This window comes from Salmo salar, chromosome ssa07 (assembly GCF_905237065.1).
Source record: "Salmo salar chromosome ssa07, Ssal_v3.1, whole genome shotgun sequence".
NCBI classification, from domain to species: domain Eukaryota; kingdom Metazoa; phylum Chordata; class Actinopteri; order Salmoniformes; family Salmonidae; genus Salmo; species Salmo salar.
Window position 1 is genome coordinate 4,120,692 of NC_059448.1, and position 16,793 is coordinate 4,137,484.

Consider the following 16,793-nt stretch of genomic DNA (forward strand, 5'->3'; position numbering starts at 1 on the left):
CCTGTATCGTATCGGAGCCCATTTATCTAGTTACGTATCGAATCGTCTTGAAAGAGACGTCATTACTAATTATGTATCCACTTACCTGTGACTTAGTGATGCAGTCAGAGAAGGAGTGAAAGTACACTGGTTTTATACTCCCCTCAGAGACATTTACTTAGCAGAGTCCCAGTCCTTAAATCACAGTATCATAATAATAAATACAATTTATAATAATATATCATAGTGAATAAGACAGCCTCCACATTTAGATTTTAGTAACTCAATACTTGTCAAAAAAAGGTTTTCAACATCAGTAGTTTTATTGAAACACCTTGACGTTTTGACTGGTAACACTTCAGTTACTTAGGCCCAGTTGCACACACACACACACACACGACCAGTCTTAAAAAACACACAGGCTCTCTCTCTCTCTCTCTCTATCAATAGCAGCTTCGTACACCTGAGACAACACAACTCTTCAAAACAACAGAAAGTCCAGAAACTGAAATCTAGTCGTCTACAACGACAATAACTCAAACAAAAAAAGAGGCTCAAATAACTCATAAATAACTACATTCAATTTAAATATCTTTTAAAACATTTCACATTTGATAAAAAGTCTAAACATTCTGGTTGATACATATCGTACCAATATATTGATTCGCTTCATGACCGGTTGGTTCTATGTTAAAATTATAAATAAAACGTAAAAAAAAAAAAAAACTCCTTTCAGTTGAGAGCAGGGAGATGGCGCCATTGAAAAAGCATATTTTTATTTGTATAGAAAAATCCAATGAACACACATGTAACAAAAGCAACAAGAATGTTAAACATGAACACACAACCATACATTATATATATATATATATATATATATATACATACATACATACATACACACACACACATATATACACATACATATATAAATACACACTGTAGCCTGGTCGATACTTCAATACTGATAGTTCAACAACCATCCAGAAGGACCACAGGTTCAGAACTATTGTCAATACTGACAGTTCCATCCAGAAGGACGATATACAGTAGCCTGGTCGATACTTCAATACTGACAGTTCCATCCAGACTAATAAGACTGACCACCAAAGGTTTAGAACAGCTAACAGGAGAAAATATGGAATGATGATGATGATGATGGAAAATCAAAGATGGGAGGAAGAGGAGAAGGAGGAAGAGGCAAATTCAAAATCACCTCAAGCTAAAAATGGAGAGGAAGTGGGAAGACGGGTCCGGTATGCCGCCGTTCCAACCCCTCAGTCGCCCAGCGTCCCAAACGGCACCCTATTCCCCATTTAGTGCACTACTTTAGACCAGGGCTCATAGGGGCCAAAGATAGGGAATAGAGTGCCGTTTGGGACGCAAGACAAGGTTCCGTCCCTACATCCATCCAGGGTCTCACAGCTCCGTGTTCTTCCCAGGCAGAGCCACCTTTAGCTGGATGTCTTCGTCAGACGAGACCCCCTCTCTCTCCTTCTCCGGTGACACCGCCTTTCCCTTTTTATTCACGGTCTTCCTGGCTGCCTCTCCTTCCTGGCTGCCTCCGTCACTTCCTCCCGCGTCTTTGCTCTTCTTTTTTCCTACTCCCTTCTTTTTTTTTCTTCTTCTTCTCCTCGGCGATGGCTGCCACGTCTCCCTTCTTTGAGTACTCCTCTTTCAGGCAGGCTGAAGAAGAAGTGAGAAGAACATTCCAAACTACTTAATCAGTTTCCGTGTTTTTGCGTTCCTTCAGTGTGTTTATTACCCATGTCCTGTCCCTGTATACAGGGCCTCCAGGAAGTAGTCACACCCCTTGACTTTTTCCACATTTTGTTGTTACAGCCTGAATTTAAAATGGATTACAATGTAGATTTTTGTGTCACTGACCTACACATAATACTCCATAATGTCAAAGTGGAAATATGTTGTTTTTTTTTATGAATAAAAAATGTAAAAGCTGAAATGTCTTGTAAGTATTCAACCCTTTTGTTATGACAAACCTAAATAAGTTCAGGAGTAAACATTTACTAAACACGTCACATAATAAGTTGCATGTGTTAGATAGTCACAGACACGACACTATCATTAAATGTGAAGACTTACTTTAACATATAAATTCTCTCTGTTTGTCATTTAATTACGTAACTTTAACTAGGAAGTCGGGGGCACCACGGGAACATGTTTATAGAGTGTCAATTTCCCCAAATATAACTCTTCAGATATTTTCATTTCTTATAGGATTGGTCATTCTCATTCATGTATTATTATTATTACCTCATCAGTTCTCATTACTGAATGTTGCAAACCCTTGGATATCAGCATGAACCCTAACCTAAATCATGAATCAGTGATATAATTAAGCCAATTTGTATTTAAATTTACTGACTAACTAACTAACTACACACAGAATTACAAACAAACAGTAGATATTTGGGTTACTACATGACACAAAGAAGAAAAGTCCCTAGTGGTGATTCCAACAGAGAAGACAACGACAAACGGGTGTAAATATATACATCGAAATCATTCTCGAATGAGCGACCTGCTGGAGAGTCAGTTCAACAGAGCGTCTCTGGTTAACTAACCCAGAAGTCACAATGTCTTTCGTGGTTGTAGCTTACTCCACGGCTCTGGATAGTGTCTGTTGTAATGGTTACGTCAGGCGTACAGATGGTCGTTGTATAGAATAGATGCTTCCGCGGTTGTCGGGTATTCTCGTACTAGACTTACGTCATTTCCAGCTGCAGACTAGTAATTCTACGTCTAGGATTTGCTCTTATTGTGTAGTGATCGATAGTCTCAGAGTTTAATCATTTCCGGCCGTGTTGCCAAAACTACAGCGGCTAGAGCGTCGGGGCGGCAGGGTAGCCCAGCGGCTAGAGCGTCGGGGCGGCAGGGTAGCCCAGCGGCTAGAGCGTCGGGGCGGCAGGGTAGCCCAGCGGCTAGAGCGTCGGGGCGGCAGGGTAGCCCAGCGGCTAGAGCGTCGGGGCGGCAGGGTAGCCCAGCGGCTAGAGCGTCGGGCGGCAGGGTAGCCCAGCGGTTAGAGCGTCGGGGCGGCAGGGTAGCCCAGCGGTTAGAGCGTCGGGCGGCAGGGTAGCCCAGCGGTTAGAGCGTCGGGCGGCAGGGTAGCCCAGCGGTTAGAGCGTCGGGCGGCAGGGTAGCCCAGCGGCTAGAGCGTCGGGCGGCAGGGTAGCCCAGCGGCTAGAGCGTCGGGCGGCAGGGTAGCCCAGCGGTTAGAGCGTCGGGGCTGCAGGGTAGCCCAGCGGCTAGAGCGTCGGGGCGGCAGGGTAGCCCAGCGGCTAGAGCGTCGGGGCGGCAGGGTAGCCCAGCGGCTAGAGCGTCGGGGCGGCAGGGTAGCCCAGCGGTTAGAGCGTCGGGGCGGCAGGTAGCCCAGCGGTTAGAGCGTCGGGGCGGCAGGTAGCCCAGCGGTTAGAGCGTCGGGGCGGCAGGTAGCCCAGCGGTTAGAGCGTCGGGGCGGCAGGTAGCCCAGCGGTTAGAGCGTAGGGGCGGCAGGTAGCCCAGCGGTTAGAGCGTAGGGGCGGCAGGTAGCCCAGCGGTTAGAGCGTAGGGGCGGCAGGTAGCCTAGTGGTTAGAGCATTGGGCTAGTAACCAAAAGGTTGTTAGATCAAATCCCCGAGCTTACAAGGTTAAAATCTGTCGTTCTGCCCCTGAACAAGGCAGTTAACCCACTGTTCCCCGGTAGGCCTCCATTGTAAATAAGAATTTGTTCTTAACTGACGTGCCTAGTTATATAAAGGTTAAATATATATTTTTTTTTAAATGGTCTCCGTGGCCTATAGAATTGTAGCCGTCCCAACGTGGGGACTCTGTCCCGGCGTTCTCTGCCTTAAATGTAAATTATGTAGGAAGTGGGTTTTATACTTTGTGGAAAAAGGGGCGGTTCTATGATGCCTAATGTGATGTCTGGGCTCACGGGGGTGTGGCCACTGACTAGTTCTAAATGAGATTATGGCTTAACGTCACAATACATCTTTTCACAAATAGTTTCATGTTTAATCACATACGTTTCACAATATTTAGATGTAAACCTGACAGCTGGGAAATGTACACTTTAAGAGATAGTTATGCGTGTTTCCAGTCCTTCATGAGATCACCAAATGAAAACACACTCATCATAACTGTCCCTTAAGTGTCCACAGACCATTCCCACATTCTCAAAAACAGAAACGTTGTTTAATTATTCTAACTTCTGATGTCCAAGGGTCTCTGTGTTCCACAGTTCACATTCCATTCTCGAACACTACAGTGCATAGGGACAGAGTATTTTATGACCGACCATAAAACAGTCGACTTCCCGCTCTCCCCCTCTACGAGAGAGAGAGAGCACGCTGTAGAGAGGACCCACTGTAACCTGATCCTTCAGATCGTCACACGAGAGTCATGACAATAGGTAAAACAAAACAGACATTGAATATCTCTTTGAGCATGTTGAAGATATTATTTACACTTTGGATGGTGTATCAAATATTCCGAAACATGCATCCTGTTTGCAATACAGTGCAATAAAGTGTAACTGCAAAATGTTTGGCAAAGAAATTCAACTTCTTATCCTGAATACAAAGCGTTATGTTTGAGGCAAATCCAATACCACTCTTCACCAAGCATGGCGGTGGCTGCATCATGTTATGGGTATGCTTGTAAACGGCAAGGACTAGGGAGTCTTTTAGGATAAAAAGAAACAAAATAGAGCTGAGCACAGGAAAAATCCTTGAAGAAAACCAGGTTGAACCAGGTTCAGTCTGCTTTCCAACAGACACTGGGAGATGAATTCCCCTTTCAGCAGGGGAATAACCTAAAACACAAGGCCAAATATACACTGGAGTTGGTTACCAAGATGTTGAATGTTCCTGAGTGGCCTAGTTTAGGGCTGGGCGATATATATATATAAAAAATGATATTTTCCTAATTTTTGATTTTATGTTTTTTGATTAATAAAGGTTTTAGATTTTCTTTATGAGTAGTGTTCCTCTGGTGCCAACACATATTCTACATTATTTCAATGGGTCTTTCTCCTTTAGCTCTAACTAGCTAATAAAAGTACTGAGTCAGAGCAAACGTAGCTACAGTAGCTAATACCGCCTGATACCAGTAGCCTGCTAGCCAGCTAACTAGCGATTAGCATTAGTGGCTAACACGATTTAGCTTAACTTGCTAAGAACATACATACAAACTAGCTGTTTGCAGATGTAAGAAACAAACTAATATTGTAATTATAGCTTGTGGATTTATATTAAAATCAAAGTGGGAAACAACTTTGTCCAGCCTAGTTAGTTTTGACTTAAAAATCGGATAACATTTTAAAAAAAAAAAATCTATGGCAAGACTTGAAACCATCTATCTAGCAATGATCAACAACCAATTTGTCAGAGCTTGAAGAATAAAAAAGAAGAAGAATGTTGAAGTGTTGACAGCTCTTAGAGACTTACCCAGAGAGACTCACAGCTCTTAGAGACTTACCCAGAGAGACTCACAGCTCTTAGAGACTTACCCAGAGAGACTCACAGCTCTTAGAGACTTACTCACAGCTCTTAGAGACTTACCCAGAGAGACTCACAGCTCTTAGAGACTTACCCAGAGAGACTCACAGCTCTTAGAGACTTCCCAGAGAGACTCACAGCTCTTAGAGACTTACCCAGAGAGACTCACAGCTCTTAGAGACTTACCCAGAGAGACTCACAGCTCTTAGAGACTTACCCAGAGAGACTCACAGCTCTTAGAGACTTACCCAGAGAGACTCACAGCTCTTAGAGACTTACCCAGAGAGACTCACAGCTCTTAGAGACTTACCCAGAGAGACTCACAGCTCTTAGAGACTTACCCCGAGAGACTCACAGCTCTTAGAGACTTACCCAGAGAGACTCACAGCTCTTAGAGACTTACCCAGAGAGACTCACAGCTCTTAGAGACTTACCCAGAGAGACTCACAGCTCTTAGAGACTTACCCAGAGAGACTCACAGCTCTTAGAGAATTACCCAGAGAGACTCACAGCCCTCTGCCAAAGGTGATTCTACAAAGTATTGATTCAGGGCTGTGAATACTTCTGTAAATGAGATTTCTATATTACATTTGCAAACATTTCTAAAAACATGTCTTCACTGTCATTATGGGTTGTGTGTCGATTGAATCCATTTTGAATCCAGGCTGTAACACAACAAAATGTGGAATAAGTCAAGTGGTATGAATACTTTCAGAAGGCACCGTGTTAGGTGTGTGTGTGTGTGTGTGTTGTGTGTTAGGTGTGTGTGTATTACCGGTGTCCTGTCCCTTCAGAACGTGGTTCTCACAGAGGTAGGTGGTGAGGTCTTCCTCCTGACTGCCTTTGTACCAGTCCTCTATAACCTCCTCATACTGCTCTATCATTACATCACACTGAGACACAGAGACAGAGAGACAGAGGACACCCATCAGAGAGAGAGACACAGCCGAGAGAGAGAGAGAGACAGACAGATGAGACAGAGGAGACCCAGCAGAGAGAGAGACACAGCAGAGAGAGAGAGAGACAGGAGACACAGAGACAGAGGGAGAAAGAAGACAGAGGAGACAGAGAGAGAAAGAAGACAGAGAGAGAGAGAACCAGAGAAAGGAGACATATCAAACATGCACACAGAAGAATAAAACAAAATGTCTTTGTGAATAATATCAAATACATTCGTAAAACATTGACTGATCCTCACCTGCTTCTTGAGATCGGCGACCTCTGCGGAGGTTTCGTTCCAGAGCTCATAGGGGATGTCCATCACGACCTTTACCCCCTTATGGACCAGCCCATGGAGGGTAGAGAAGGTCTCAGACATACCCTGGAGAGAGAGCAGATCCACTGAGTTGATTTGACCATTTAAAATACATTTATAAAAGACAGTAAATACATTTATAAAAGACAGTAAATAATTTTTTCCCCCCAACTTGTCAAGCATAACCCAATAAAATAAATGTGGTCCATTAGAGAAAGCAAGAGCGAGGCGAGGGAGGGAGAGAGGCGAGGGCCGGAGAGAGGCGAGGGCCGGAGAGAGGCGAGGGCCGGAGAGAGGCGAGGGCGGGAGAGAGGCGAGAAAGAAGGAGAGAGATGGTGTGTTATATTTGTTAAACATCGTGGTTATCACGTCCTCAGTGAGCCTGCAGAAACACACACTGACCTTGGCAAAGCGGTTGCTGCCCTCCCTCTCCTTGTGCAGGTTGTAGCCAGAGAGCCTCTGACACACATTCTCCACAACCTCAATGAAACGGATGTCTCTATAGACAGACAGGGAGAGACAGGGAGAGACAGGGAGAGACAGGGAGAGACAGGGAGAGACAGGGAGAGACAGGGAGAGACAGAATTAGGAAGAAGAGACAGATGCAGGCTGGTTTTAGTACACACACACCATTTCATTTAGCCTTTTTTCAAACATTCACAAGTTGACTCTAACAACCTCCCATCATATTAGTTTGACAGAGATTCCCATTTATAAAAAGGCTAGGCCGCCTCCCACAGGAAGTGACCTGGACCAAGTTCTCGTCCCCCCGCTACCATAGCAGCCCTGCTATCTCCACGGCGACGACGGAGAGAAAATAGACACACGGCTCGAACTACAGTGAAAGCTTCTAGAAGTGACAGATCTTGTATCAGTTTACCCTCACCAGACCATTACCAATAAATAACATCGAAGCATTTTTATCTCCTATAAAGTGTGTGTGTGTGTGCGCGTCTCTTTCTACATTAGAGAGAGATAAAACATTTTTTTTATAATAAATAATAATAATAATAAATATAATAATAAATAATAATAATAAATATATAATAATAATAAATATATAATAATAATAATAATAATAATAAATATAACTACTTTTGACCAGAGCCCATAGGGATGTACATATGGTGCCAGTAGGACCTCACACATTGAATGATCAAATCATTCTACAACGACGGCATATCTGAAGTTCTCAAAATAATCTTTGTTGTAAATTATTATTATTTATTTTTTAAAAAGCATTTCAAAACAGTCAGGAATAATCTAATGAATGTAGGCGTTATTAAATTATACCTAGGCTAAATATAAAATCTTTATATTTCAAGTTCAATTTGGATCTATTTGCTAGCTAACGAGGCAGAACAGTTGAACTGTTATAAACACATCCTTCTGTCCATCTCCAACTGATTTGAACAGCATGTTAGACTGTCCACTTTGTTCATGTTGAAATGAAGTGGCCAACCTTGTTACTCAGAATGAAAAGTAGGTGTCAATTCCTTATTAAAAAAATAAAATAAGTGTTTTATGCTTATTGAACATTTATAAAAAACACAGACTAGACAGCTAACAGTCTTTGGCTAAGACTATTTAAAACCAAATACTTTTAGTATTTTACTGGTTGACTTTTACTTGAGTAATTTTCTATGAAGGTATCTTTACTTTTACTCATGTATGACAATTGAGTACTTTTTCCACCGCTGTTAGCGAGACGTAGTACAGAAATGATGCACTCGACAAACTGACCATTCATTTTCCAGAATCAATGTTCATTGATAGTCCTGTTTTAGATTATAGGGTCCCCTAGGAAACACTGAACATCACTTTGGTTCCTACCCTGTCACAATAACTCGTCCATGTCTGCTCTGTGTTCAATTGGAGGAGTTGAAACATAAAAATAATATTGTTAAAGGTTAACGTGTCTTCTATTACAGTAAGATATAGTCTACTACAGTAAGATATAGTCTACTACAGTAAGATATAGTCTACTACAGTAAGATATAGTCTACTACAGTAAGATATAGTCTAGGGGGCAGGGGCAGGGGCTTGGTGTGAGGGGCAGGGGGAGGGGCTTGGTGTGAGGGGCAGGGGGAGGGGCTTGGTGTGAGGGTTAGCTGAACAACGACATTATCAACATACAGCGGGCTGGTTATACGCTGTATCGGTAGGATGGAACAGCGGCGTCTGGTAAGACAAGGGGTGGCGGACTATGCTTATACGTAAACAACAGGTGGTGCTAAATGTGCAACCAGAGGAAAAATAACTCTGGACCACCTTTACTCCACACACAGAGATGCATACAAAGCTCTCCCTCACCCTCCATTTGGAAAATCTGACCATAATTCTATTCTTCTGATTCCTGCTAACAAGCAAAAATTAAAGCATGAAGCACCAGTGACTAGATCAATTCAAAAGCGGTCAGATGAAGCAGATGCTAAGCTACAGGACTGTTTTGCTAGCACAGACTGGAATACGTTCTGGGATTCTTCCGATGGCATTGAGGAGTACACCACCTCAGTCACTGGCTTCATCAATAAGTGTATCGATTACGTCTTCCTCACATTGACTGTACGTACATACCCCAACCAGAAGCCATGGATTACAGGCAACATCCGCACTGAGCTAAAGGCTAGAGCTGCCGCTTTCAAGGTGCGGGACTCTAACCCGGAAGCTTACAAGACATCCTGCTATGCCCTGCGACGAACCATCAAACAGGCAAAGCATCAATACAGGACTAAGATTGAGTCGTACTACACCGGCTCCGACACTCGTCGGATGTGGCAGGGCTTGCAAACTATTACAGACTACAAAAGGGAAACACAGCCACGAGCTGCCCAGTGACACGAACCTACCAGACAAGCTAAACTACTTCTATGCTCGCTTCAAGGCAAGTAACACTGAAACATGCATAAGAGCACCAGCTGTTCCCAGATGACTGTGTGATCACGCACTCCGCAGCCGATGCAAAACCTTTAAAATGGTCAACAATAACAAGGTTGCAGGGCCAGACGGATTACCAGGACGTGTACTGCGAGCATGCACTGACCAACTGGCAAGTGTCTTCACTGACATGTTCAACCTCTCCCTGAGTCTGTAATACCCACATGTTTTAAACAGACCACCATAGCCCCTGTGCCCAAGAGCACTAAGGTAACCTGCCTAAATGACTACCGACCTGTAGCACTCACGTCTGTAGCCATGAAGTGCTTTGAAAGGCTGGTCATGGCTCACATCAACACCATTAACCCAGAAACCTTAGACCCACTCCAATTTGCATACAACCCTAACAGATCCACAGATGATGCCATCTCTATTGCACTCCACACTGCCCTTTCCCACCTGGACAAAAGGAACACCTATGTGAGAATGCTGTTCATTGACTACAGCTCAGCGTTCAACACCATAGTGCCCTCAAAGCTCATCACTAAGCTAAGGACCCTGGGACTAAACACCTCCCTCTGCAACTGGATCCTGGACTTCCTGACGGGCCGCCCCCTGGTGGTAAATGTAGGTAACAACACATCCGCCACGCTGATCCTCCCACAGGGGCCCCCCACGACTCCAACACCATCATTAAGTTTGCTGATGACACAACAGTGGTAGGCCTGATCACCGACAACAATGATACAGCCTATAGGGAGGAGGTCAGAGACCTGGCAGTGTGGTGCCACGACAACATCTCCCTCAACTTGATCAAGACAAAGGAGATGAGTGTGGACTAGAGGAAAAGGAGGACCGAGCACGCCCCCATTCTCATCGACAGGGCTGTAGTGGAGCAGGTTGAGAGCTTAAAGTTCCTTGGTGTCCACGTCAACAAACTAACATGGTCCAAACACACCAAGACAGTCGTGAAGAGGGCACGACAAAACCTATTCCCCCTCAGGAGACTGAAAATATTTGGCATTGGTCCTCAGATCCTCAAAAGGTTCTACAGCTGCACCATCGAGAGCATCCTGACTGGTTGCATCACTGCCTGGTATGGTAACTGCTCGGCCTCCGACCACAAGGCACTACAGAGGGTAGTGCGTACCGCCCAGTACATCACTGGGGACAAGCTTCCTGCCATCCAGGACCTCTATACCAGGCGGTGTCAGAGGAAGGCCCTAAAAATTGTCAAAGACTCCAGCCACCCTAGTCATAGACTGTTCTCTCTGCTACCGCACAGCGAGTTGTACCGGAGCGCCAAGTCTAGGTCCAAGAGGCTTCTAAACAGCTTCGAACCCCAAGCCATAAGACTCATGAACAGCTGAACATCTCCTGAACAGTCTGATACCCAGACTATTTGCATTGCCCCCCCCCCCCTTTTACACCACTGGTACTCTCTGTTGTCATCTATGCATAGTCACTTTAATAACTCTACCTACATGTACATATTACCTCAATTACCTCGACTAACCTGTACCCCCCTGTATATAGTCTCGCTTATTGTCATTTTATAAATGTGTGATAATGAAAGTCACTTACGACTTGACATATTTGATTGGCGGAGCTCCCTTGTTGTCGTCAAGGAAACGGTAGTTCCTCTCAATGACTTCCTTGGTTTTCCCCGTCTCGTCAAAGGCAGACTTCATCTCGATACTCACAAACTTACACACTAGGTGGAGAGAGAGATGGAGAAGTTGAAGATGACAAAAGGTTAAGACAAGAGGATTCTAATATCCCATAAGTCTTTAGAAAAATTGGACCAGCTATAGTAGTTAGCACCGGCGCTGATCCCAGGAATCTGTTTATTTTCAAAAAACTTCCATGTGGAATCATAACTTGTCCTAACCTTTTATCTTCAACCTAGTATTTTTGCAAGATGGCGCCGACAGATGGTCGCCTCGCGTCCTTACAAAACTATGCTGCATTTTATTTTTGATGTATTATTTCTTACATTGTTACCCCAGGAAATCTTAAGTCTTATTACATACAGCCGGGAAGAACTATTGGATATAAGAGCAACGTCAACTTACCAACATTACGACCAGGAATACAACTTTCCCAAAACGGATCCTCTGTTTGGACCACCACCCAGGACAGTGGATCTAATCCCAGAGGCCAACCCAAGACAACAGCGCCGCAGAAGGGGCAGATGGAGCGGCCTCCTGGTCAGGCTCCGTAGACGTGCACGTCGCCCACCACTCCCGAGTATACTACTCGCCAATGTCCAGTCTCTTGACAACTAGGTAAATGAAATTCGAGCAAGGGTTGCCTTCCAGAGAGACACCAGAGATTGTAACATTCTCTGTTTCACGGAAACATGGCTCTCTCGGGATATGTCGTCGGAATCGGTTCAGCCACCGGACTTCTCTATGCATTGCGCCAACAGAGACAAGCACCTCTGGGAAGAGGAATGGCGGGGTGTATGCTTCATGATAAACGACTCATGGTGTAATCATAACAACATACAGGAACTCAAGTCCTTCTGCTCACCCGACCTAGAATTCCTCAATCAAATGCCGGCCATCTTACCTTCGAAGAAAATTCTCGGCAGTTATCATCACAGCCATGTACCTAAATTCGGGGGGGGGGGGGTTTACACTCGACCACTGCTACTCTAACTTCCACAATGCATACAAAGCCCTCCCCCGCCCTTCATTCAGCAAATCCGACCACGACGCCATCTTGCACCTACCTTCTTATAAGGAGAAATTCAAAACAGGATGTACCAGTGACTAGAACCATTCAGTGCTGGTCTGACCAATCGGAATCCACGCTTCAAGATTGTTTTGATCACGCAGACTGGGACATGTTCCGGTCAGCCTCAGAGAATAACATCGATCTATACGCTGACTCGGTGAGTGAATTTAAGAAAATGCTTTGGAGATGTTGTACCCACTGTGACTATTAAAACCCTACCCAGAAACCGTGGATAGATGGCGTCATTCGCTTAAAACTGAAAGCGCGATCCACCGCATTTAACCACAGAAAAGAGGTCTGGGAATATGTCTGAATATAAACAGTGGAGTTATTCCCTCCGCAAGGTAATCAAACAAGCTAAATACCAGTACAGGGACAAAGTGGAGTCGCAATTCAACGGCTCAGACACGAGACGTATGTGGCAGTGTCATCAGGAAATCACGGACTACAAAAACAGCAACGTCACAAATACCGACGTCACGCTTCCAGACAAACTAAACACCTGTCTTTGAGGATAATACAGAGCCACGGTAAGGGCCCACTAACAAGGACTGCGCGCCCCCTTCTCCATGGCTGACCTGAGTAAAACATTTAAACGTGTTAACCCTCGCAAGGCTGCTGGCCCAGACGGCATCCCCAGCCGCGTCCTCAGAGCATGCGCAAACCAGCTGGCTGCTGTGTTCACGGACATATTCAATCAATCCTTATCCCAGTCTGCTGTCCCCACATGCTTCAAGGGGGCCACCCTTGTTCCTGTACCAAAGAAGGCAAAGATAACCGAAATAAATGACTACCGCCCCGTAGCACTCACTTGTCATCATGTATCACAACCGGCCGTGATCGGGAGTCCCATAGGGTGGAGTACAATTGGCCCAGCATCGTCCGGGTTTGGCCAGGTATTTTTTTATTTTACCTTTAACTAGGCAGGTCAGTTAAGAACAAATTCTTATTTCAATGACGGCCTAGGAACAGTGGGTTAACTGCCTTGTTCAGGGGCAGAACGACACATCTTTACCTTGTCAGCTCAGGGATTCAATCTAGCAACTTTTCAGTTACTAGTCCAACGCTCTAACCACTAGGCTACCCGCCGCCCCTACACTCTAACCACTAGGCTACCCGCCGCCCCTACACTCTAACCACTAGGCTACCCGCCGCCCTACACTCTAACCACTAGGCTACCCGCCGCCCCTACACTCTAACCACTAGGCTACCCGCCGCCCCTACACTCTAACCACTAGGCTACCCGCCGCCCTACACTCTAACCACTAGGCTACCCGCCGCCCCTACACTCTAACCACTAGGCTACCCGCCGCCCTACACTCTAACCACTAGGCTACCCGCCGCCCCTACACTCTAACCACTAGGCTACCCGCCGCCCCTACACTCTAACCACTAGGCTACCCGCCGCCCCTACACTCTAACCACTAGGCTACCCGCCGCCCCTACACTCTAACCACTAGGCTACCCGCCGCCCCTACACTCTAACCACTAGGCTACCCGCCGCCCCTACACTCTAACCACTAGGCTACCCGCCGCCCCTACACTCTAACCACTAGGCTACCCGCCGCCCCTACACTCTAACCACTAGGCTACCCGCCGCCCCTACACTCTAACCACTAGGCTACCCGCCGCCCCTACACTCTAACCACTAGGCTACCCGCCGCCCCTACACTCTAACCACTAGGCTACCCGCCGCCCCTACACTCTAACCACTAGGCTACCCGCCGCCCCTACACTCTAACCACTAGGCTACCCGCCGCCCCTACACTCTAACCACTAGGCTACCCGCCGCCCTACACTCTAACCACTAGGCTACCCGCCGCCCCTACACTCTAACCACTAGGCTACCCGCCGCCCCTACACTCTAACCACTAGGCTACCCGCCGCCCCTACACTCTAACCACTAGGCTACCCGCCGCCCCTACACTCTAACCACTAGGCTACCCGCCGCCCCTACACTCTAACCACTAGGCTACCCGCCGCCCCTACACTCTAACCACTAGGCTACCCGCCGCCCCTACACTCTAACCACTAGGCTACCCGCCGCCCCTACACTCTAACCACTAGGCTACCCGCCGCCCCTACACTCTAACCACTAGGCTACCCGCCGCCCCTACACTCTAACCACTAGGCTACCCGCCGCCCCTACACTCTAACCACTAGGCTACCCGCCGCCCCTACACTCTAACCACTAGGCTACCTGCCTCCTCTACACTCTAACCACTAGGCTACCTGCCCCCCTACACTCTAACCACTAGGCTACCTGCCTCCTCTACACTCTAACCACTAGGCTACCTGCCGCCCCTACGCTCTAACCACTAGGCTACCTGCCGCCCCTACGCTCTAACCACTAGGCTACCTGCCGCCCCTACGCTCTAACCACTAGGCTACCTGCCGCCCCTACGCTCTAACCACTAGGCTACCCTGCCGCCCCTACGCTCTAACCACTAGGCTACCTGCCGCCCCTACACTCTAACCACTAGGCTACCTGCCGCCCCTACACTCTAACCACTAGGCTACCTGCCTCCTCTACACTCTAACCACTAGGCTACCTGCCCCCCTACACTCTAACCACTAGGCTACCTGCCGCCCCTACACTCTAACCGCTAGTCTACCTGCCTCCTCTACACTCTAACCACTAGGCTACCTGCCCCCCTACACTCTAACCACTAGGCTACCTGCCTCCTCTACACTCTAACCACTAGGCTACCTGCCCCCCTACACTCTAACCACTAGGCTACCTGCCTCCTCTACACTCTAACCACTAGGCTACCTGCCGCCCCTACGCTCTAACCACTAGGCTACCTGCCGCCCCTACGCTCTAACCACTAGGCTACCTGCCGCCCCTACGCTCTAACCACTAGGCTACCCTGCCGCCCCTACGCTCTAACCACTAGGCTACCTGCCTCCCCTACGCTCTAACCACTAGGCTACCTGCCGCCCCTACACTCTAACCACTAGGCTACCTGCCGCCCCTACACTCTAACCACTAGGCTACCTGCCTCCTCTACACTCTAACCACTAGGCTACCTGCCCCCCTACACTCTAACCACTAGGCTACCTGCCGTCCCATCCAGGTTAGGGGAGGGTTTGGCCGGGGTGGGCAGTCATTGTAAAATAACAATTTGTTCTTAACTGAATACACATATTTATAGGGTTTGTGGTCCCACACGGCCATATCTCCATGTTACAGCGCTTGTTTACGGAAAACAGACGGATGACAGAGACGACCACCTGTATGTATGTAACTGGTGAGGATCTGTGTAAACCTACAGTTTTATTTTAATTTTAAACATAATACAATTTGCCTGACTTTTTGGAATGGCGTTACTGGGTATAAATAGATCACACAATTCACTGGCGACACTAAACGTCTCTCCCCGTCAAGCATATTCCGGCGTGTTACCATAATGTGTATATACACACACACACACTCTCTACAGCGCGGATGGCCTGACCGAGGATTTCTGTTTGCAGGGTTAAACTAAAGCGTCAGGATTGTAGTTCAGTAAGCGGGGCTTATAGAGGAGAACTCTTGGGATAAAGCAGAAAGCCTTGTTGATGAAAGGGTAGGTAATATAACCTAACCACATGTTTATTAGTATACGCATCAACAGTCCCAATGCAAAGTTAACCTAAATAGTTGCTCTGCAGAAATAGGAAAGTGAGGTGTAGGCTATCAGGGATGAGAAAATACACAATGCAACTCGTTCTAGCTAATAGAATGAATGAAAAATGAATGAAATATGAATGAAATACGCTTATAGCTTTAAAAAAAGGGAACGAATGAACAGCATCGTTACTGTCCTCGGGTCAAGAATTCCCAACTCCCAACTCGGTCGTGGAGTACCTGCTATATTCAGGGTATTTCATGCCTAGATTCCAAAGATAATAAATGACTATATTTATTTGGTGTTTCCAAATGGAGGTAAGGTATGATCGTTGTTGGTCTTGCGCTTCCTACCTTCACATTTGTTGGGGAGATTCACCCATTCATCATCTCCCTCTTTCTTCTCCGCTCCTTCGACCAACACGCTCAACAAAAACATCGTCACGCAAGTAAACCAAACCATTCTGACTAAATGTTGTTGTCTAGCAACGAATAAAACAACAAAATGTCGACAGTATGTCAGACCTTTAGATTCGCTTCTTTACATGTCGCCCTCAACACGCTACTGATTTACATGCTTCACTTCCGCCTTGTGCAGCGCTACATACCACAGCTGGGCCGCTCTGAACCAATCACAGGCAGAGAAGTGGAACCACTCGACCAATCAGGGAAGGAGACGAGAGGGGGGCGTAGCTCTTATGTTCTGGTTACTTTACGCACATATCTAGGATCAGTTTGCGTCCTCCAAATGTTTGTGGCGTAATCACGTAGAACATCCAACAGAGGACGCTATTCTCTTTTTTTTTTTTTTACACAGCCTCGTGTATTTTAC

General features: G+C 46.4%; 1 protein-coding gene across 2 annotated transcripts in view; it reads right to left on the bottom strand.

Moving 5' to 3' along the window:
• cnpy3 (canopy FGF signaling regulator 3) overlaps window positions 1-16,575 on the bottom strand; it is a 32,572-nt gene extending 15,997 nt beyond the window's left edge. Inside the window, exons 1-6 of one of the 2 annotated variants that reach the window (XR_006770555.1) lie at window positions 16,316-16,557; window positions 11,194-11,323; window positions 7,135-7,231; window positions 6,676-6,798; window positions 6,253-6,370; window positions 1,028-1,665 (exon numbers count right to left, since the gene is read on the bottom strand). Coding sequence is in view for 1 of the 2 variants with exons in the window: in XM_045721441.1 (XP_045577397.1) it covers window positions 1,547-1,665; window positions 6,253-6,370; window positions 6,676-6,798; window positions 7,135-7,231; window positions 11,194-11,323; window positions 16,316-16,424 (696 nt within the window). In the remaining variant the exon portion in view is untranslated. Of the gene's footprint in view, window positions 1-279; window positions 1,666-6,252; window positions 6,371-6,675; window positions 6,799-7,134; window positions 7,232-11,193; window positions 11,324-16,315 lie in introns of those variants that run through there. The other variant, XM_045721441.1, reaches the window with a different exon arrangement.
• Between the last annotated feature and the right edge of the window lie 218 nt (window positions 16,576-16,793).